The sequence below is a fragment of the Pan paniscus genome, chromosome 2, assembly GCF_029289425.2.
Source record: "Pan paniscus chromosome 2, NHGRI_mPanPan1-v2.0_pri, whole genome shotgun sequence".
Classification (NCBI taxonomy): domain Eukaryota; kingdom Metazoa; phylum Chordata; class Mammalia; order Primates; family Hominidae; genus Pan; species Pan paniscus.
In genome coordinates this window covers 184,417,971-184,440,799 of record NC_085926.1, presented here as the reverse complement: position 1 = coordinate 184,440,799, position 22,829 = coordinate 184,417,971, and the positions used below count along the sequence as shown (strand labels likewise).

The window sequence follows — 22,829 nt, the reverse complement described above, 5'->3', positions numbered from 1 at the left end:
TCAACAAATAACAGCAGGGTCACTGAGCTAGTAAGTGGTGCAGCCTGGATCCTAACCCAGGTATGTGTAAATTTGAAGCCCCTGCTTTCAGGAAGATACCCAGTAGGGACAATGGCCACACAAAAGAGGAACTAAATTGCATTTTACGGTCTAATTTACCTTTGTATCTATCACACCTAGAGAGGCCATAAAGGAACTTAAAAAAGCAGGAAATGTCCAGAAATTCTGAAATGGAAGTTTAAAGGAAAGAGTGATGGCTTCTGCCTGGTAATCTGAAAAAGCTTCATGAAGGTGGAAACACGGCAGGAAAGCTAACAGAGTTAAGGAGTGATTGCTTCTGCCCGGTAATCTGAAAAAGCTTCATGAAGGTGGAAACACGGCAGGAAAGCTAACAGAGTTAAGGAGCTGACACCGAGGGGCTGCAGGGAGTGCCAGTCTTGCTTCAGACGCCCTGGGTTTGAATCTTGGCTCCATCTCTTGTGTGACCTTAGGGTTGTGTTATTTTCACCTTTCTACGCCCTAGTTTCTTCATCAGTAAAACGAATATACTTAAAGGGCTCTTGACAAGACTTAGGAAATATACATAAAGTTGCTTTACACAGTGCTGAGACCATAGTAAGTGCTCTATAAATGCAAACTGCCATTAGTATTAGTAGCATTTCTGATGAAAGCGTGCTGATCTTACCAGCAGCTATTCGCTGACCGCAGTTATGCGGAGCAACAGAAAGCTTCCTACCCCCCCCGGGTTGAAAGGCGCGACACCAGAAAGCGGTGGGTCTGGCTCCAGGTGCCACTGTTGCGGAATCTCGACCCCAGCCTAGATTTTCTCAGACGCTTAAGCCGCAATCTGCCGCTCTAGCAACGGGGTCCGCCAGGTCTCGGTGGTGCGGGGCCTCGCGCTTGCGCAATGGGCACGGCGGCGGCGCGCGGAGGAGGGTGAGGGGCGGGCCCAGCGAGCGGACGCGGGGCGCGGCGGCGCGCGGAGAAGTGCGGCGGAGCGGCGCCTGCATTAGCAGGTAACCGCGCACTGGGTGCGCCGGGGAGGGCGGTGTGGGTTAGTCAGGCTTCAGGCTCGGGTCGGGGAGGCTGCCTTCGCGCTTACCGCGTCTCGGGTCAGCTACCGACCCTGTCAGCGTGAGCGTGTGTTCCTGAAGTCCGGTCGCGACGCTGGGGCGGCCCACGCAGAGTCCCACCCCGGATCGCGTCCAAGGTGGCGGCGAAGCCCCAGGACAACCGCCTTGGACCCACGCCGATCTCCCGACCTGAAAAACCTTAACCTCAGGGCACCGCCAGGGTCAGAGCCCCAGTTTATGTTTGTTTACGGATTGAGCCCTCTCGATTCTCGGAGTTAGAATGGAGGGCTCATCTCTGGGATCTGGCTGTTGACAGGGGCTCAGTACCTCACAGAGCAGCCTCTTTACATTTTGGAGAGAACCGAGGTCTTCCTCGCCTAACTTTTATCGTCTGGTTTTACTCAAAACGACTCCAGTCTCTCCACGTTGGAAGACAGCTGCCTTTTGCCCTTCCACGCCCTTCTTTTGAGTTTACTCTCCCTGGTTCTTTCACCTGGCTTCCTGTCTAAGACTCTTTATTCTGGAAATTCTCTTCTGGATCCACTCCCGTTTTTAAGAGATTCTCCCAAAACTGGATTCCTAGAGTACATTTATAGTAATGCAGTTCTCAAGTCAGACCTGAATCCTAATCTAGAGCTGTGCCAGCTAAGTAGGTGTCCTTAGGGAAATCCCTTAACTTCGCTAAGCCTCATTTTTTTTTCATCGAAAATGTGTACAGTCTTAAGTACTGTATCTCCAGGTGGTTGTGAGGATGAAAGGAGGTGAAGTATGCAAAATCATGAGCATGCTACCTGTTGCATAGTAAGCACTCGATTGATGTCAGTTATTTTTCCGAACAGATGATTCTCGAGAGAGGCACAGTTGGCAGGCCGGGTGCGGTGGGTCACGCCTGTAATCCCAGCACTTTGGAAGGCCAAGGCAGGCGGATCACCTGAGGTCAGGGAGTTCAAGACCAGCCTGGCCAACATGGTGAAACCCTGTCTGTACTAAAAAAATACAAAAATTAGCCTGGCGTGGTGGCGGGAGCCTGTAATCCCAGCTACTCGAGAGGCTGAGGCAGGAGAATCGTTTGAACCTGGGAGGTGGAGGTTGCAATGAGCCGAGATCGAGCTATTGCACTCCAGCCTGGGCAACAGAGCGAGACTCCGTCTCAAAAAAAAAAAAAAAAAGAGAGAAGCACAGTTTTCTTAGAATCAAATGCAAAATATAATAATAGCAATAAAATTTTCATCAGTCATATAATTGATTTTTTAAATTAGTTTTTATATTTTTTAAAAAATGATGTTGCTAATGTTGAGGAGTGCACAGTGAAGTAGGTACCAGAGTCAAAGGATGGTACAATTTGATAAAATCATTTGGAAGCAACAAGGATATATTTCACAAGCTTTAGAAATGTCAATTACTTAATTTCACAAAAGTACATCTGAAAATTTTCACACAGAAATAATTCGTAATGCAGAAAATATGAAGAAAGATGGTAGTGATAGCATTATTTACACTGGTGACAACATTTGAACTTTTGTAATGAAATTTTTTAACATACACAAAAATAGAATCAGTGAGCCCCCCATGTACCCATTACCCCACTTCAATAATGATCAGTATTTTGCCTATGTTGTTTTTGTGAAAAATCTGAAACCTAGTAAGGTGTCTAAAAATGGGAGAAGAGTTGAATAAAATGGGATACATTTATTTAGAATACTATAAAGCTTTTGAAACAGTACAGAATTGTGTATGTAACATCACAACTGTGAAAATTCAAAAACTAACATCTAATTTATGTGTAGAAAAAAGACAAAGAGGCCAGGCATGGTGGCTCAAGCCTGTAATCCTAGCACTTTGGGAAGCTGAGGCGAGGGATCACTTGAGGTCAGGAATTTGAGATCAGCCTGGCCAACATAGTTAAACCCCATCTCTACTAAAAATACAAAAATTAGCCAAGTGTGGTGGTGGACGCCTGTAGTCCCAGCTACTGGGGAGGCTGAGGCATGAGAATTGCTTGAACCTGGGAGGTGGAGGTTGCAGTGAGCTGAGATCATGCCACTGCACTCTAGCCTGGGCAACAGAGGGAAACTCCATCTCAAAAAAAAAAAAAAAAGAAGAAGAAGAAGGAAATACAATAAAATATTAATTTGTTGCCCTTTACTTGTGGGATTGTGGATGGTTCCCTGTTTTTGTATTTTATAAATATTCCATAAAAATCATGTATCATTGTTACAACAACAAAAAAAATCTAAAAAATCACACCTGAACTGAGCAGGATCAAATATGTTAGAGTGGGTTCACTGTTATAGAGAATAAAGATGCTGTAACTTCTCCTGATCTATTCTTGCAGTCTACATTTACATTAGCATTCTTGCCTGCTGCCTCACATTAGCACTTCATATTGAATTTATATGCTCAGCTAACATGTCCAGATCTTTAACCAACTGTCTTCTGTGTAAGTGATTTAACTCTGTGAAATGTATTTCCCTTATTTTGAACAGTGTTCCCCCTCAGAGTAGAAAAAGGTTTCCTGTGATAGGATGACTTTTTTGCCCTCATTCGTTTTCTTCCTGGGATCTCACTCAGACTTCATGCATCTACACACACTTCCTAAAACAAGGATTTCTAACAATTCAAGTAAGATAATTTTGTTTTATCACAATTTTTTTCTCAGATTATAATGAGATCTGATTAAAAAAACTGTTCTGCTCTTGGTTGGTGAACTAGAGCTGCCTTTTAAGATGATGATGTAGTACATATGACACAGTTGAGAGAGAGGGGTCACCTTCCAAGAAAAATGCATAAATGAGACTTGTTTCAAATCAGTTTATGAAGAAACTTTGTTTCCTAGGTATGCAAAGAAGCCTTTTCACCCTGATGTCCTTAGAGATAATATGGATCAGTCCAGAGTTCTCCTCTGGGTGAAAGCAGAACCCTTTATAGTGGGTGCCTTGCAGGTCCCCCCTCCATCCAAGTTTAGTCTTCACTATCTCAGGAAGATATCCACCTATGTGCAAATCCGGGCCACAGAAGGAGCTTACCCGCGCCTCTACTGGTCTACATGGAGGCACATCGCTTGTGGGAAGCTGCAGTTGGCCAAGGACCTGGCGTGGCTTTACTTCGAAATATTTGATAGTCTTTCAATGAAGACACCTGAGGAGCGCCTGGAATGGTCTGAGGTTCTGTCCAACTGCATGTCTGAGGAGGAAGTTGAAAAGCAGAGAAATCAGGTACGGATTGATATGTGTGTATACTTAATTACTTTTGGAAAGAAACCATTCTTTTTTAAATTAAAAAATGTTTTTGCTTACTACAATTTTTAGATAGAAACAGAGTCTCACTTTGTTGCCCAGGCTGGTCTTGAACTCCCAGCTTCAAGCAGTCTTCCTGCCTTGGCCTCCCAAAATGTTAGGATTACAGGCATGAGCCACCATGTCTGGCCCAATAAACCATTCTTAATTTTTGTATTAGCTGTAAAATTTTAGGTTTTAGGCTAATGGCCATTGTAATCTCAAGTTATCATTTGAGTTTTAGTAGTTCCAGTTTGGCAGTATTTCATGTATTCAATGAATTAGTCCTTACTTACCAGACCTTACTCACCTACTCCCAAAGCAGTAATGTTACAGAGACCCTGTTATTGAAAAAGGGAAATATTTTACTGACTTTAAAAAGATTTTGGGGTGAATGAGTGTTATGAACAACTGATATGTTACAGTCAGAGCACCTGACTATTTTAAAATGAACATCTGCTACATGATGGGATTCAAAGATGATTAGGATAGCATCTCAGCCCTCATGGAGCTTATGGACTAGTAGAGGAAGCTGGTATTTAAAAAAGATGCTATTTAATAGTGTGATATGTATAATAAAAGAATACACAAAGTACAGAAATTGAATAAAGAATGATTTATTTCAGTGATAAGGAAAGACTTCACAGAGAAAGTATATTAATCAAGTAGGCTGATTATAGTAATAGACAACCCAGTATTTCAGTGGCTTAGAACAGTAACAGTTTATTTCTCATTCAGGCAGCAATCTAACACAGGTGCTCCTGGTTGGACAAATCTCTGGGCTGCTGTCATCCAAGCAATGACCAGGGATCCATGCTTCTATCACTTGGAGTCACTGTTAATCAGCTTTGTTAAAAGCTGATTTCATTCATTAAGAACAAACAAATGAAATTCCAGTGGCTTACAGGGGAAAAGGTTTATTTCTTGCCCATTTTACATGTGGGCTTCATTTTTGCTATGGCATTTGTCCAGGCTCCGTGTTTCCCCATTTAGGGACACAGGCTAAAGAAATAGCTTCTGTGTAGATCATTCCCATTCTTATAACAGAAGGGAAGATCAACAGAATGGAGGAAACTCATGATGTCTCTTTTTAAATTCTTATTTTATGTATACAGCTCAATCAGTTTGGGGATAAGTGTATGCTGTGAAACCATCATGACCGTCAAGGACATAGACATACCCATCACCCCCCATAGTTTCCCCCTCCTCTTTTATGCTTGTTATTTTGTGTGTGTATGTGTTAAGAACACTTAACATAAGATCTACTGTCTTAGAGAATTTTAAGTATACAACATGTAATTGTTATCTCTAGGCGGTATACTGTAGAGTAGATCTTCAGAACTTAATTTTCTTGCATAACGGAAACTTTGTAGCCTTTGACCATCAACCTCCCCATTTCCCCCTCCTCCTAGCCCTTGTCAGTCACCCTTCTGTCTGTTTTTATGAGTTTGACTATTTTAGATTCCACATATAAGTGAGATTACATAGCTTTGTCTTTCTGTGTCTGGCTTGTTTTACTTAGCATAATGTCCTCCAGGTCCATCCATGTTGTTGAAAATGGCAGGATTTCTCTCTGTTTTTAAGAGACAGGATCTCACTCTGTTGCCCAAGCTGGAGTACAGGGATGTAATCATAGCTCACTATAGCCTGGAATTTCTGGGCACAAGCAATCCTTCCACCTCAGCCTCCTGAGTGGTTAGGACTACAGGTGTGTGCTATCATGCCTGGCAAATTTTTGTATTTTTTTCATAGAGGTCAGGATCTCACTGTGTTGCCCAGGCTGGTCTTGAACTCTTGGCCTCAAGTGATCCTCCCACCTCAGCCTCCCAAAGTGTTGGGATTACAGGCATAAGCCACTGTACCCAACATGATTTCTTTCTTTTTTAAGGCCAAATGGTACTCCATTATATATGCATGCCAAGTTTTCTTTATCTAGTCATCCATCTGTGGACATTTAGGCTGCTTCCATATCTTGGCCATTATCAATAATGCTGCAATGAACATGGGAGTGCAGGTATTTGCAGGATCCTGATTTCAATTCCTTTGGATAAATACCCAGAAGTGGGATTGCTAGATCGTATGGTAGTTCTCTTTTTTATTTTTTGAGAAACTGCTATACTATTTATTTTATTTTTTTTTTTTTGAGACGGAGTCTCGCTCTGTCGCCCAGGCTGGAGCGCAGTGGCGCGATCTCAGCTCATTGCAAGCTCCACCTCTCAGGTTCACACCATTCTCCTGCCTCAGCCTCCTGAGTAGCTGGGACTACAGGCACCCACCACCACGCCCGGCCAGTTTTGTGTATTTTTTAGTAGAGATGGGGTTCACCATGTTAGCCAGGATGGTCTCAATCTCCTGACCTCGTGATCTGCCTGCCTCGGCCTCCCAAAGTGCTGGGATTACAGGCGTGAGCCACCGCGCCCGGCCCTATTTTTTATAATGGCTGTACCAGTTTACATTCTCACTGACAGTGTACCAGGGTTCCCTTTTCTTCACATCCTTACTAATACTTGTTAATCTTTTGTTAACAAGTGTGAGGTGATATCTCATTGTGGTTTTGCTTTATATTTCTCTAATGAGTAGTGATGTTGAGCACCTTTTCGTATACCTGTTGGCCATTTGTATGTCTTCATTGGAGAAATGTCTATTCAGGTCCATAGTCCATTTTTTAATTAGGTTATTTGGTTTTTCTTGCTATTGAGCTGCAGGAGTTCATTATATATTTTAGATATTAACCCCTTACCAGATACATGGTTTACCTTTTCTTCTGTTGATTGTTTCCTTAGTTGTGCAGAAGCTTTTTAGTTTGATATAATTCAACTTATTTTTGCATTGGTTGCCTGTGCTTTTGGTGTCATATCCAAACAATCATTACCAAGACCAATGTCAAGGAGCTTTTTCCTTATTTTTCTCTAGGAGTTTTACCATTTCACCCCTTACATTTAAGTCTTTCATCCATTTTGAGTTGATTGTGTATGGTATAAGCTATGGTCCCAATTTCATTCTTTTGCATTTGTAGATCCAGTTTTCTCAGCATCATTTATTGAAGAGACTATTCTCCGTTTTGTATTCTTGACACCCTTGTGGAAAATTAGTTGACCATATATGTGTGAGTTTGTTTCTGGACTCATGATGCCTCTTAAAACTTTTGCTCAGATTTGACATAAACTAAGACTACTTTTATTCCATTGGCTAAGGCATTATTCCCATGAAGATGGGAAGGTAAACCACCTTTCAGGAGATAAGGAAAATCCCATGGCCATGGGTAGGGCTGTATAAGCCTCTTAGAGAATTTGAAAGTGAGCAATAGCGAATAATAATACAATTTGCCACAGCCATGCCCACTGGGGCCTCAGAGTCCTTTTGCTTCCATTTCTTTTGAGGGTTTTATTATTAGGCTTGAAAGTGATAAAGATAAATTCATTCACATTCAGTTGCTGTAATTCATTTATGCCATATCTAACTCCAAAGGAAGATGGGAAATGCCATCTAATTACATACCCAGGAAGAAGAAAAAAAGTAGTAAGCATCTAGCAGTCTCTGCCTTATAGGGTCATATCTAAACAACGTTTTGGAAATTGAAAAGAAGTTTGTCAAGCAATGAAGAGGGAAAGGGCAGTACATTTATTCATTAATCAAATATTTATTATCTACTATGTACTCGGTATAGTAGTGGATGCTGGGCATATAGAGATGAATAAAACCTTCAGGAAGTTCCAGATTTTTTGAGTGCTTTTTATGTACCAGATGCTTTGCTAGTTACTAGGAGTATAAAAATGGAAAAGGCAAGGATCCTATAGTCTCCATGAAGAAATAATGATAATGTAACAAATAATTGTTTAAAATGGAAGTATATATAAAATCAGGGAATTACACTTAGTGAAAAAAGCCAATCCCAAGAGGTTACATACTATATGATTCTATTTACCTAATGTTCTTGAAATAATAAAATTATAGAGATGGAGAACAAGTAAGTGGTTGCTAAGGGCCTAAGAAGGGGTGAGTGGGACAGAGAAGTGCATATGGCTGTAGAAGGGCAACATGAGAGATTGTTCTGTTGATGGAAATGTTCTCGTATCTTGACTGTATCGGTGTCAATATCCTGATTGTGATATTGTCCTATAGTTTGGCAAGGCAGGTAAAGGGTACATGGGATCTTTCTGTGTGAATTCTCACAACTATATCTCAATCTACAGTTATCTCAGAAGTTCAATTAAGAAAGTAAAAATTTATAAAATATACAAATTCATGGGGCTTCACATTGTTAGTTGATTAAATAGGTCTGGGTGATCCTGAGAATCTGTACTTTTAAGTTTCTCAGATGATAGTGTTTTTAGCCAGGTTGGGTATCAGGGTGAATATAGCTGTAGACCCAGATGTATTACTTTACTTTTTTGCCTCTCCTGTATGGGGGTGGGTAGATGAGGGTAATCAGGGGCTTCAAGTCGTGAGCTTCAACCACACCCTTCCTTGAATAAGAAATGACTATACATCTATCAGACCAACAGTGTTTTTGTCTTTAAGTGAAACACCCCTTTAAGAATTTGCTGAAAACCTGAGGCCTACTCCCTTGAAAAATGCACATATACCAAAAAATTACATACAATTTCAGGTATTGCACTGGTATCCTAAACTTTCTTGATAGGTTTGTGAGTCTTAAGTTAGACCTCTGTCTTAACTGAATTTTCTTCTTTCTTACTTCTATCTACTTATTTATTCAAATTACTAAGGTTGGTTTTTTTTAAATTGTAAGTTTAAACTTCTGAAATAATGTACTTAAAGTATGTACTACATCCTTTCATCAGTTTTGAGAGATAATTTCTATAGCCATAGATGTTATACAGCTTTCTGTGAAGGTAAATTATTCCACTTTAATTAGTTTTAGGAACTCTTGGCCAGGCACAGGGGTTCACGCCTGTAATCCCAGCACTTTGGGAAGCCAAGGCGGGCAGATCACCCGAGGTCAGGAGTTCAAGACCAGCCTGGCCAACATGGTGAAACCCTATCTCTACTAAAAATACAAAAAAATTAGTTGGGCATGGTGGCACATGCTTGTAATCCCAGCTACTCAGGAGGCAGAGGCAGGAGAATCTCGCTTGAACCAGGAAGGCGGAGGTTGCAGTGAGCTGAGATCGCATCATTGCACTCCAGCCTGGGCGACAAGAGTGAAACTCTGTCTCAAAAAAAAAAAGAAAAAGAAACTCTTACATCTGGGTACCAGAGACATACATATCAAAACTGGCAATGTTTCTAAGTTGGTTTTTTTAGGATCAGCCAACTTGTGAATTTACTATGTCTACTTAGTTGTTAGACTAGTGGTTGATGTTTTAAAACGTCTGTTCATCTTTTATTTTCTTCTTGGACAGCTTTCAGTGGACACGCTACAGTTTCTGCTCTTCTTATACATTCAACAGTTGAACAAGGTCTCCCTAAGGACATCTTTGATTGGCGAAGAGTGGCCCAGTCCCAGAAACAGATCTCAGTCTCCTGACCTGACTGAAAAATCTAATTGTCATAATAAGGTACTCCTTATATCTTGATCTCATTCTCTAAAAGGGACAATTTGTGTGGGAGATGGTTCACTTGCATTAAAAATTATGATGAGATTTCTTACATAAGCCAGTGATTTGATGGCTTGTTTTGTTTTTCACTTTTTTTTTAAATTATAAAACAAAATCAGTGTGTACAGTCTTAATCACAATAGAGAACTGGTTGCAGTGCCTTCACTGGTAGGAAAACCACTTGCTGATTTGTGGGCAGATCATCACTGTGTTCAATTAGCATTGCCGTTTTCAACATGTCAATCAATGCGAATCAACTTATGTGACTAAGGAGCATCAAGAAGATGGAGTGCTTGCAAAATCTTTTGAAATCTACTGAAAAAAATTATAAAAATATCTTCTCATGTTGTTTAAGTAATTACATACGTGACAACCCAGAAGCTAAATTTAACTGCCTCACATTGTGAATTTTAGAGGATGTCTTATTGCTTTTTTCTTTCTGTTTTTGTAAAGAAAACCAAAATATTTTTACTTGTTCTTGTGTAAGTATATTGAAAAACTTTCAGTAAAATGTAGGCCTCAGTATTAATGCCATGTACAAGCTCTTTAAAAATGTTCTAAAGCTAAGAAAAAATATCTCTTTGCTATTTGGAACTTTTCTAATCTCCTTTTTAATAAGTCTCTCCTCCTTTATATTCCATGATGCTATTACTCTTGGTTTTGCTTCTAACTCTCTCTTCTCACTTTCTTTCATAAATTTCTCTCCCCTGGCCCTTACAAGCAGCTATTCTGTCTGGGGCAATTTTCCCTTCTCTCTTAACTTATTCATTCAATGTAATTCTTTATATTCCTACGACTTCATATATCTCAGTGACTCCCAACTTTGTGTCCTTCCCAGAGCTCTTGCTTTATAGTTACCGCTTTGTATAGATGCCCTAGCTATAGCTTAAATTCAGAATGCTCAAGCCCAGATGTATTAGAGATACCAGTCACTATCTCTCTCTCCACATGTAGTTCCTGCAGAATGGGCACTGTTAGGAGATGGTGTTTTGAGCCAAGGTAGCCTCCATTCATTTCTGCCTCTATCATTTATTATCGTTTAGTCATACGATTTTAGGCAAGTCAGTTAACTTCTCTAGGCCTTGGCTTCCCTTCTGTAAGTGAGGATAATAATGCATGTTTCTGAATGACTATGAGACTTCAGTAATATATTAGCATGGGACTTACTGCATAGTAAGCACCAATAAATGGTGACTTTGGTTTATACTACAGCACGACCTCTCTGAGTAACTGATTGGACCGGGGTGGACACTTGAGTAGCCCATTTATTGCTATACATTTGAAATTGGCCAGATTTAAAGTGACGACCTGGGCCAGTCAGTTCCCCCAGGAAGAAATTATGCATTGGTGATAGGTGTTTGAACTAAAAACGCATTTGACATTGGGACTGGAATAGCCATCATGCTTGTTAATGAACTGGAATTCTAAGGGATTAGAAATTCTGAGGCCAAGCTGGGCGGATCACCTTTATAAGGTTTATATAACTACCTAATTCCTTTTGGGGGATGAGGCAGAGTATAAATACAAAATAATTAAAATATAGAAATTTTAGATCTTGTGGAATCTCTTTATTAAGAGTGCTTTCTTTTAACTTTTTTTTAGAACTGGAATGATTACAGTCACCAAGCTTTTGTCTATGATCATCTGTCTGATCTCCTCGAGCTGCTTTTAGATCCAAAACAACTCACTGCATCATTTCATTCAACCCATAGTAGTCTAGTGTCTCGAGAAGCTGTTGTGGCGCTCAGCTTCCTTATTGAAGGTACAATAAGTAGAGCCAGGAAGATCTATCCACTTCATGAACTTGCACTGTGGCAACCACTGCATGCAGATAGTGGCTTCTCAAAGATCTCTAAGACTTTCTCTTTCTACAAACTGGAAACCTGGTTGAGGTCCTGTTTGACTGGGAATCCATTTGGTACATCAGCTTGCCTCAAGTCTGGAAAGAAATTGGCTTGGGCTCATCAAGGTATTTTTTAATATTTTAATCTACATTAAATTGAATGACAAGTTAAGGAACCTAGTGTTTTCTAATATATTAGTGATCTCGTGTCTTCTCTAGAAGACCTAAAAAATACTGCTCCTATAAAAGAGAAAAAGCAACATCTGTCTTTTGTGCATGACTTTTTCTCTCAAGGATTATACTAAAATATTAAAAATGATAGTAGGATTACAAATTATTTTTATCTTCTTTTACTGTTATTTTTCTAAATAACCATATATTATGTACCTGGTACATGTGTAATAAAAGTAAACGTATGTAATAAAAATAAACAAGAAATGTTTTAAAAGAAGAATAATAATAGCATACTCATGTGACCTCCCAACATTTCAGCAGTATTGTTTACAAGGGTGTCCCAGTGGCTTGCAGGGAAGTACAGTCTGAGAAGGCAGTCACGTAATGGTGTGACTGTGTTAGGAGAACCTGCACATATTTTTTGAGTGTCAGTTTGTGCAACACACTGTGTGTGATAGGAAGATGTGCTCTCAGGTAGTAATGATCTTAGGAGTAAAGACATGAACTCAGGCTGGGTGCGGTGGCTCACACCTGTAATCCCAGCAATTTGGGAGGCTGAGGTTGGCGGAAGGTGAGGAGTTCGAGACCAGCCTGGCCAACATGGAGAAACCTCAGCTCTACTAAAAATACAAAAATTAGCCAGGCATGGTGGCATGCACTGGTAATCTCAGCTCCTCAGGACGCTGAGGCAGGAGAATCTCTTGAACCTGGGAGGTGGAGGTTACAGTGAACTGAGATTGCACCACTGCACTCCAGCCTGAGTGACAGAGTGAGACTCCGTCTCACAAAAAAGAAGAAAAAAAGGCATGAACTCAAATAGGATTAATGGGATAATGTGGTAAGTTAGGAAGGGGACAGAATTAATATTATGGTAATTTAGAGAGGTGAATTACGTTTGGGAAGATAAAGTAAAGCATCTTGGAGGAGAAGATATTTGAGTTAGGACAGCTTTGCCACTTACTAGCCATATGACCTTAGGCATAGACCTTAACTTGAAGCATAGACACGAAAAAGTATCTTAGACTTATAGGCAATCTTAAATTCATTATAGGTTTTAAAATTTTTTTTATAACAAAAATGAACATTCCAAACATACAGAAAGGAATAGAGAATAGTATAGCAAATACCTCTATCCAAAGCCCAGATCTAACATTTTTGTCCCTACATGTGGTATCTAATTTGAGACATATATACATGTAGACGTGTAACCTCATATGTTTGTTTGTTTTTCTTTGATTTGATACTGTCTCATCTATTTATATGTTTTCTTAAATAGTTGAAGGGACCACCAAAAGAGCTAAGATTGCTTGTAATACTCATGTGGCCCCTAGGATGCACCGACTGGTAGTGATGAGCCAGGTTTACAAGCAGACACTGGCTAAGAGCTCAGATACTCTGGTGGGGGCACATGTAAAGATTCATCGTTGCAACGAATCTTTTATATATCTGCTCTCTCCCTTACGGTAAGCACAGTTTTCATGGTGTTCTGATGTTCTGACATTTTCTTTGGACTGTGACTGATTCTTTTTTTGCCATCAGATAATAATATTTTAGTCAAATTTTTAAAATCTTATTCAGAGGACTTTACCTCATTTTTTCCTTTTTTCAGATCTGTGACAATTGAGAAGTGCAGGAATAGCATCTTTGTCTTGGGCCCTGTAGGGACTACACTTCACCTCCACAGTTGTGACAATGTTAAAGTCATTGCTATTTGCCGTCGTTTGTCCATCTCTTCTACAACAGGTTGCATCTTTCACATTCTTACGCCTACACGCCCACTTATTCTCTCTGGGAACCAGACAGTAACTTTTGCCCCTTTTCATACACATTACCCAATGCTAGAGGACCATATGGCCAGGACTGGCCTTGCTACAGTGCCTAACTATTGGGATAATCCAATGGTTGTATGCAGAGAGAACAGCGACACAAGAGTCTTCCAGCTTTTACCACCTTGTGAATTCTATGTATTTATTATTCCCTTTGAAATGGAAGGGGACACAACAGAGATACCCGGGGGTCTTCCATCTGTATATCAGAAAGCACTGGGTCAAAGAGAACAGAAGATACAGATCTGGCAGAAAACTGTGAAGGAGGCTCATTTGACAAAGTGAGTATTTTTTACAAGTAACAGTTTGTGTTTTTTGTGAAACTCCATGGAGAAACAAACTAGTCTGCACATTTTTACAGCTGTGCTAAAGTAATAAAAAATGTAAGGCTGGGCGCGGTGGCTCACGCCTATAATCCCAGCACTTTGGGAGGCCGAGGTGGGTGGATCACCTGAGGTCAGGAGTTTGAGACCAGCCTAGCCAACATGGTGAAACCCCGTCTCTACTAAAAATTCAAAAATTAGCTGGGTGTGGTGGCGTGTGCCTGTAATTCCATCTACATGGGAGGCTGAGGCAGGAGAATTGCTTGAACCCGGGAGGCAGAGGTTGCAGTGAGCCAAGATCGTGCCATTGCACTCCGGCCTGGGCAACAAGAGTGAAACTGTGTCTCAAAAAAAAAAAGTAATGTGTTTTTAAATTAAGGTTTGGATTTCAAATTAGTATTTCAAACACTGTTAGGTTGGGGATGGGAGTGGGTAAATATCCAGTATTAGACTCCCTTTTCTTAAGAAGCTAAAGTTTAGTTGGCAAATATAAGACTTACATGAATTTAAAAAATCATACATAGAGTATGCCACATAATCCAATACCATTCTAGGCACCTTCTATGTGCTAACTCATTTATTCTTTGTAATAACACCTGATTACAGGTGAGGAAACCGAAGAACTGAGGAATTAAGTACTTTACCCAAAGTCACACAGGAGCCAGGATTCACACCTAATCAACCTGGTTCCAGAGGTTCTTTTTTTTTCTCTGTTCTGACTTCTTAGTAACCAGAGGTTCTTAAATGCCTCTAGTGTCTTCATTGTTTTCTTTCAAATATTGTCATACCATATCATACTGTACAATAATAACATTATTATAATGTGTTGTAAAAATGGATGATCATGAAAAAACATTCTTTTAAAGCAGTTCTGTTGTTTGAATGGTTCTAGTATTTAAATGGTTAGATTCTCTACACTTGATCTCAGCCAAAAGGCCAAGAAACGATGAAGTGCTTAGATTCTCTTACATGTGAAAAGCTCCTGCATATACATGTGCAGACTGTGGGATGTAAGCACTTAATAAATGCTGACTCTGAGTCAGTGTTTTCAAGTGGTGAGATCCACAGTGATCCCAGAAACAATGAAAGTAGTCAGTTTAACTTTGGGAATATAGGAAGACAGAAATCAGTTTGAAACAAATTGCCAGTGTGACCCTTTTAACAGTGATTACATCATGTCATTTCCCTGCTCTGACCCCTCTAATGGCCTCCCATCATACTTCAAATAAAATCCAAAGCCTTTACCATACTTACCAGGCTCTCTCTTCCTCAATTTCTGCCGTTCTTTTCGTCATTTCCTCCTTCCCGGCATACAGCAGTCATCTTACTATTACTTCATCACTGCCCTCTGACCAAAGACCGCCAGGAACACATCTATAGAACAAAGGTGGATTGTGTTGACTCATGGCAAGGAGGGAGAGAAGTGTGTTTCATCTCAGTAAAAGGTTGGGGAACATGGAAAACTGTGTTTCAACTCAGTAAACAGGTGTTAAAAGGAACTTATCGTTGGATTTTGGCTTGTGTTAATGATTTGGGGGAGAGTTCTAGGAAGCAGGACTATCTGGAAGTGAGAGTAATCTGTGATTTGACAGTTTAATAACTTTTATATCTAAGGCAGGAGGAAGGAAGGAAGAGCTAAAACTATAATTGTAAAGAAGTAGCCACTCCTCCAGGAAAGGAATGTTTGGTGATTTTATGGTTTGGGTCACAACATTTTTTTGGAGGTTGGTGTGGGGGTTTCTGAACTGAGATACGATTACGGAGTGATCTTGTTCTTTCTTTGGTCTATCATCATCCCAGAGTGGCTTTGTCTAATGGTGGTGGTTTAAGGTATTGTTTATGTTCAACAGAAGAATACAAGAGCAAGTCCAGATCCTACACCAAGGCCTAGCTGACAGTGCTAGGCTAGCTCCTGGCTGTCAGGAGCTACTCTTCTCTTTCTTATCATGAACATGTGAAATACGCTCTCACTTTGGAACCTTTGTACTTTTTTGGTCTCTTCTGCCTGATATATTCCTCTCCAAATACTCATTCTGCTTATTCCATCATTTCATTTAGACCTAAGCTCAAATATTATCTTAGGGAGGCCATCTCTCTCCATTCTTTCTCTGAAATAACATTTCCAGAATTGCTATTCCTTCCCCCTGCTCTATTTTTCTCCATGGCACCTAGAACTACTTAACTTTATATTATATTTTTATTGTATTGTATTTATTTTGAGACAGCATCTCGCTCTGTTGCCCAGGCTGGAGTGCAGTGGTGTGATCTTAGCTTACTGCAGCCTCCACCTCCTGGGTTCAAGCGATTTTCCTGCCTCAGCCTCCCGAGTAGCTGGGACTTACAAACATGTGCTACCATGCCTGGCTAATTTTTATATTTTTTGTAGAGACAGGGTTTCACCATGTTAGCCAGGCTGGTCTCGAACTCCTGGCCTCAAGCGATCCACCCGCATTGGCCTCCCAAAGTGCTGGGATTACAGGCGTTAGTCACCATGCCCGGCCTATTTATTTTATTTTTACCTATCTTTCCTACTAGAATATATAGTCTTCAGGAGCATGGATTACACAGATCACAATGTGAATGGTGCCCTCTGGAGTCGTGAAGTGTCATCCTGCTTCAACAGGGGCCTTGTCTCTTCTCTATACATTTATCCCCGTCAGTCAGAACAGTACCCAGTGTTCACTTGGTCCTTGGTTAATATCTGACAATGAAAAAGTAGAAAGAGGACATTGTATCTGATCAATCCTTTGTGGGGTGGGGGTGTCCAGTGTACTCTGAACAGTGAGAACAAAAGGATAACAAGAAATAATTAATGATTTAACATTATCCTATTAAAATATTGTATAATTGCTTAGAGTACAATTTATATGAATTCATGTTCTTACGTTCTTTTTACTCATAATCGCAATTTTAGGGATCAAAGGAAGCAGTTCCAGGTACTGGTAGAGAACAAGTTTTATGAATGGTTGATTAATACAGGACATCGCCAACAGCTGGACAGCCTTGTACCCCCTGCAGCAGGCTCCAAACAAGCAGCTGGATAAGGATCTTACATGCAAACACTGGTAGGCATTTATACCACTTAAAACAGATTCTTTTGGGGAAATCTTTCAAGCATAAAAAAAAGGCACAGAATATTATATACTAAACATGCCCAAATTTTTTCTACCACTCCTACCAGCATACACGGACCTTTATGTACCCATATTTACCATATTTTATAGTGAGAAAACCAACCAAAATATTCAGATGGAGCCTATAGAATTTGGGGCCAATATAATGGCCAAATTTTGTCTTATTTTGCTTTTTGCCTGGGACAAGTTGTACTGTCCAAAGATACCACATTCCCCCATACATAGTTCTAAGTTTTATTCTCCCTTTCTAATACCTTTCCTCTTATCCATTCCCCTCACAAAAACCAATTTACAAATTAGCTGATCTTTGCTAATTACACATATTAGCAGTAATAAATTACCAGAATTAATCCAAATGAAGATTTGATTACTGAACACTAGAAGATCATGGATTAAATAGAAGAGAATATGCATACAAACAAATTTACTGGAAGTAAATTTAATCCAGACATATGGTATTCTTTTTTTTTTTTTTGAGACTGAGTCTCTGTCTTTTGCCCAGGCTGGAGTGCAGTGGCGCCATCTCAGCTCACTGCAGCTTCCGCCTCCTGGGTTCAAGTGATTCTCGCACCTCAGTCTCCGGAGTAGCTGGGAAAACAGGCATGCACCACCACAGCTGGCTAATTTTTGTATTTGTAGTAGAGGCTGGGTTTCACCATGTTGGCCAGGCTGGTCTCAAAACTCCTGACCTCAGGTGATCCACTTGCCTTGGCTTCCCAAAGTGATGGGAGTACAGGCATAAACCACTGCGCCCAGCCCCAAACATATGGTATTCTTTTTTAATAGAGATTAGTATACTGTGTTAGTTTAAAGTTTTTTTTTTTTTTTTTGAGGCAGAGTCTCCCTCTGTCACCTAGGCTGGAGTTGCAGTGGCACAATCTCAGTTCACTGCAAGCTCCGCTCCCCCGGTTCAAGCAATTCTCCTGCCTCAGCCTCCCAAGTAGCTGAGATTACAGGCACGCACCACCGTGCCCAGCTAATTTTTGTATGTTTAGTAGAGACGTAGTTTCACCATGTTGGCTGGGCTGATCTTGAACTAAACTCCTGAACATCCACCCACCTCGGCTTCCCAAAGTGTTGGGATTACAGACGTGAGCCACCGGAACTGGCCTAAAGTATTTTTAAATGCTAGCAATAGAAAACAGACAAAGGACAATAATAGATAGTTCACAGAAAAATACTTAGAGACACAAAAATGCTTACTTAAAATTAAAGAAATGTAAAATACTATTTTTTATTAGACTGGCAAAGAGCAAAAGCTGGTAGTACACAATACTGGCAAAACATTTCATTTACCACTAGGAAAGTGTATATGTAACCTCTGTGGGGGGCAGTTTGACAAAATCAAAATTAAAAATACAAATTTTCTCTGACTCAGCGATTTCTTTTTTCTTTTTCTAGAGATGAGGTCTAATTCTCTTACAGGCTAAAGTGCAGTGGCACAATCATAGCTCACTGCAGCCTCAAACTCCTGCGCTCAAGCAATCCTGTCTCAGCTGGGACTGCAGGTGCATGCTATCACACCCAATTGATCTTTTTATTTTTCTTTAAAGACAGGGTCTCACTTTGTTGTCCAGGCTGGTCTTAAACTCCTGGCTTAAAGCAGTCCTCCTGCCTCGGCCTCCCAAAGTGCTGGGATTACAGGCATGAGCTACTGCACCTGCCCTGATTTAGCAGTTTCACTTATTATTAATAGAATTTATCTTACAGATAAACTCATGTATGTAGGGATTAATTAATTAATTAATTTATTTATTTATTTTTGAGATGGAGTCTCACTCTGTCCCCCAAACTGGAGTGCAGTGGTGCGGTCTCGGCTCACTGCAACCGTCACTTCCCAGGTTCAAGTGATTCTCCTGTCTCAGCCTCCTGAGTAGCTGGGATTACAGGAACCGGCCACCGCACCCGGCTAATTTTTGTATTTTTAATAGAGACGAGGTTTCACCATGATGGCCAGGCTGGTCTTGAACTCCTGACCTCAGGTGATCTGCCCACCTTGGCCTCCCAAAGTGCTGGGATTACAGGCATGAGCGACTGCTTCTGGCCTATTTATTTAATTTTTAAATTGACAGATGAATTGTATATATTTATCATTTCCAGCATGATGTTTTGAAATATATACGCATGTGGAATGGCCAAATCAAGCTAGTTAACATTAGAACCTCACATAGTTGTCATTTTTGCAGTGAGAACACTTAAAATCTACTCTCTTTGTTTTTTTCAAGATCACACAGTATTGTTATTAACAACAGTCACCATATTGTACATTAGATCTCTTCAATGTATTCCTCTTAGCTAACCGAAATTTTGTAACTGAAGATGTTTGATGTGGCATTGTTTAAAAAAACTGTAGACTAGAAACACCCCAAATGCAGTGTATTTATATGCTAATTATATGCCTAACAATCTTTGGAAGAATATAAAGAAATTATAAACAGTGTTTGTCTTTGAGGAATGAGATTGGGTGTCTAGGGTGGGAGAAAACTTCTTAAAAATTTTATTGAGATAAAATATTACCACATAACATTGTGGGAAGTAAATTCACCTTTTTAAAGTAAAGAATTCAGTAGCTTTTAAGTATATTCAGAAGTTTGTGCAACTATCACCACTAAAAAATCTAGAACATTTTCATCACCTTCAAAATAAAGCTCGTACACATTGTAGGCCACTCCTTATTCCTCCAACCCCTACATTTCCTCTTCCCCTTAGTCCTTGGCACCACTAATCTACTTTGTCCATTTTGGACATTTTATGTAAATGGAATCATATAACATGTGGCTTCTTGTGTCTGGGTTCTTTCAGTTAGTGTAGTGTTTTCAAGATTCATCCATGTAGCCATGTATCAGTACTGCATTCTTTTTCATGGCCAGATAATATTCCATCGTGTGGATCTACCATTTTGTTTATCTGTTGATCAGTTGATGGACATTTGGCTTGTGTCTACTTTTCAGCTGTTGTGAGTAATGCTGCTGTGTACATTTGTGTACAAGTTTTTGTGTAGACATTTGTTTTTATTTCTCATGGATATATACCTAGAAGTGGAATTGTGAGGAATAAATTTAACTTTTAAAGGAATTGCAGTTTTACAAAGCTGTAAAAGTGTATTTTTTGCTTTAAATATTTACATGTCTTAAGGGTGTATTTTTTTTTAAAGAATTTAGCATGCCTGTAATCCCAGCACTTTGGGAGGCCGAGGCGGGTGGATCACGAGGTCAGGAGATCAAGACCATCCTGGCTAACACAGTGAAACCCCGTCTCTACTAAAAAATACAAAAAATTAGCCGGGCGTGGTGGCAGGTGCCTGTAGTCCCAGTTACTCAGGAGACTGAGGCAGGAGAATGGCGTGAACCTTGGAGGCGAAGCTTGCAGTGAGCCGAGAGCGCCCCACTGCACTCCAGCCTGGGCGACAGAGCGAGACTCCGTCTTAAAAAAAAAAAAAAAAGAATTTAGCAATATTTATTAATAAATGCTGAGAATTAAGAATTAGCAATTTGGCTGAGCGCAGTGGCCTATGTCTCTAATCCCAGCACTTTGGGAGGCTGAGGTGAGAGGATCACTTGAGGCCAGGAGTTTGAGACCAGCCTGGGCAATATAATGAGACCCTGTCTCTACAAAAAAATTAAAAATTAGCTGAGCATGGTGGCACACGCCTGTAATCCCAGCTACTCTGGACACAGACTGGAGGATCTCTTGAGCCCAGAAGTTCAAGGCTGCAGTGAGCTATGATTGCACTGCTGTATTCCAGCCTGGGCAACAGAGTGAGACCCTATCTCTTAAAAAAAAACAATTACAAATCTGATGGAGATTATGCAAAGGAAATGTGAACTATAAGCGGGTAAAAAATTTTGTTTAATCTTCACTGCTTAACAATTTTTTACATTCATGTATGAATTTCTCTTTTATTATGATCTAACATTACACCTAGCAAAAAGGAATATTATTAACTTTAAACTTTGTGTATTTTATCACTCTAATCTATCATTTGACCTTGATAATTTATGTGATTTTTTAAACGTAGAGTTTTAAAATTATTTACATGAAGCAATAGAAAATTAAGTGATTAGTATTATTTTTTCTTTGATCTTCAGGGCCCTGGAAATACAAGGATAAATGGAGGATGGTGCTCATCTTGAAACTAAATTGGGAAGGTGCTATTGCTGCTTAAGAGACATTGGGACTTTTCTGTCTTTTTTTTTTTTTTTTTTTTTGAGGCAGAGTCTTGTTCTGTCGCCCAGGCTGGAGTGCAGTGGCGCGATCTCGGCTCACTGCAAGCTCTGCCTCCCGGGTTCACGCCATTCTCCTGCCTCAGCCTCCTGAGTAGCTGGGACTACAGGCGCCCGCCACCACGCCCGGCCAATTTTTTTTGTATTTTTAGTAGAGACGGGGTTTCACCGTGTTAGTCAGGATGGTCTCGATTTCCTGACCTCGTGATCCGCCCATCTCGGCCTCCCAAAGTGCTGGGATTACAGGCGTGAGCCACCGTGCCCAGCCTTCTGTTCTATTTAAGAACTTTGATTTCCTTCCATTTTCATTTATTACTGTTTAGGCCGAATTTTCGCTAAACTTCTGACTTTCATATAAACATATTGCTTATAGAACATCAGAAGACTCATCTTTGTGGTGCCCAAATGAAAAAGTTGGTGAAGGTAGTACCATTGTATGTATGTTAATATTAAAGCAACTGAGTGTAGATTTGCAACTATAGTATGTATCTTCATTTGTGTGATGAAAGAGTTTTATTCTTTCTAGAGTTAAATAAGAGTTTTATAGTTCTTTGTAACTATTTAAAAGGAAATTGCTACTCCTTTTAAAAAATAATTGGAAAGGAAGTATGATTTGTTGGTATATAGACATAGAAATAGTTTTATACTATATTTTAGTCCTTAAAGTATGGAACTTAATGAAATTGTGTAAAAAAATCTTTATTTTTCACTTCCTGCTTCAAATTTTCAATAAACAAACTCCAAAGAATAATTTCCTTTTTTTTGTAAAAAGATAAATCTTTAGTTTTAATTTTAGAAAAGGTTTCCAGTGTCATTTCTCAAAATAACTAGTAAAGTTTACATTTACTTGGGAAAACCTTCTTTCAGATAAATGAGTGAAATTACCAAATTACCAAATGAGTGAAATGAATCAGATTGCTGATAAACATTGGTTCATATGCTCTCTGGCCATTTAATTAGTATTTCTGTCAAAAAAGTCTTTTGTATTTCTAAAGTAAAAATTAACCCTCAGAATGTTTAATTCTAATTGAAGTTTACATGGTTTTTATTTTAAGATGAAATTCAAGAAGCAGACCATTACCAAATAAACACTGGAGTAATAGAAATATATTTTAGATATTGCTATTTGTTAATGAAATAAATGGTACTCAGATACTTTTTTTAAAGTTTTAAAGTTTTATAAAATTTTATAAAATTCAGAAAACCAAGCATATAGCTTAATATTTTCTCAATAATCTTTATATTAAGGCACATTTGCCATTTTCTGAATTGACCATAATACATCCCATTTATTAAAATATTTGTTAGTTTTGTTAATAGAAAGATGAGGAAGTTTGACTTTTGAGAATATACTTGATCAGTTAAAGTTAAAAATGGAGAAAAGTTAATTTATTGGTTTT

General features: G+C 39.6%; 1 protein-coding gene across 2 annotated transcripts; it reads left to right on the top strand.

The window, feature by feature from the left end:
- Positions 1-932: 932 nt before the first annotated feature.
- On the top strand, positions 933-22,177 carry TBCCD1 (TBCC domain containing 1). Of its 2 annotated transcripts, XM_063602637.1 has the most exons (9): positions 933-1,016; positions 3,910-4,288; positions 9,712-9,867; positions 11,509-11,875; positions 13,200-13,386; positions 13,533-13,666; positions 13,916-14,030; positions 16,987-17,137; positions 21,295-22,177. In XM_063602637.1, exons 2-8 carry the CDS (start codon positions 3,953-3,955, stop codon positions 17,114-17,116), a joined length of 1,425 nt encoding a protein of 474 aa, XP_063458707.1. In that variant the 5' UTR covers positions 933-1,016; positions 3,910-3,952; the 3' UTR covers positions 17,117-17,137; positions 21,295-22,177. The 2 variants fall into 2 exon arrangements, with proteins under 2 accessions (XP_063458707.1, XP_003806672.2); XM_003806624.5 differs by having other exon boundaries at positions 13,533-14,030.
- Positions 22,178-22,829: the final 652 nt, after the last annotated feature.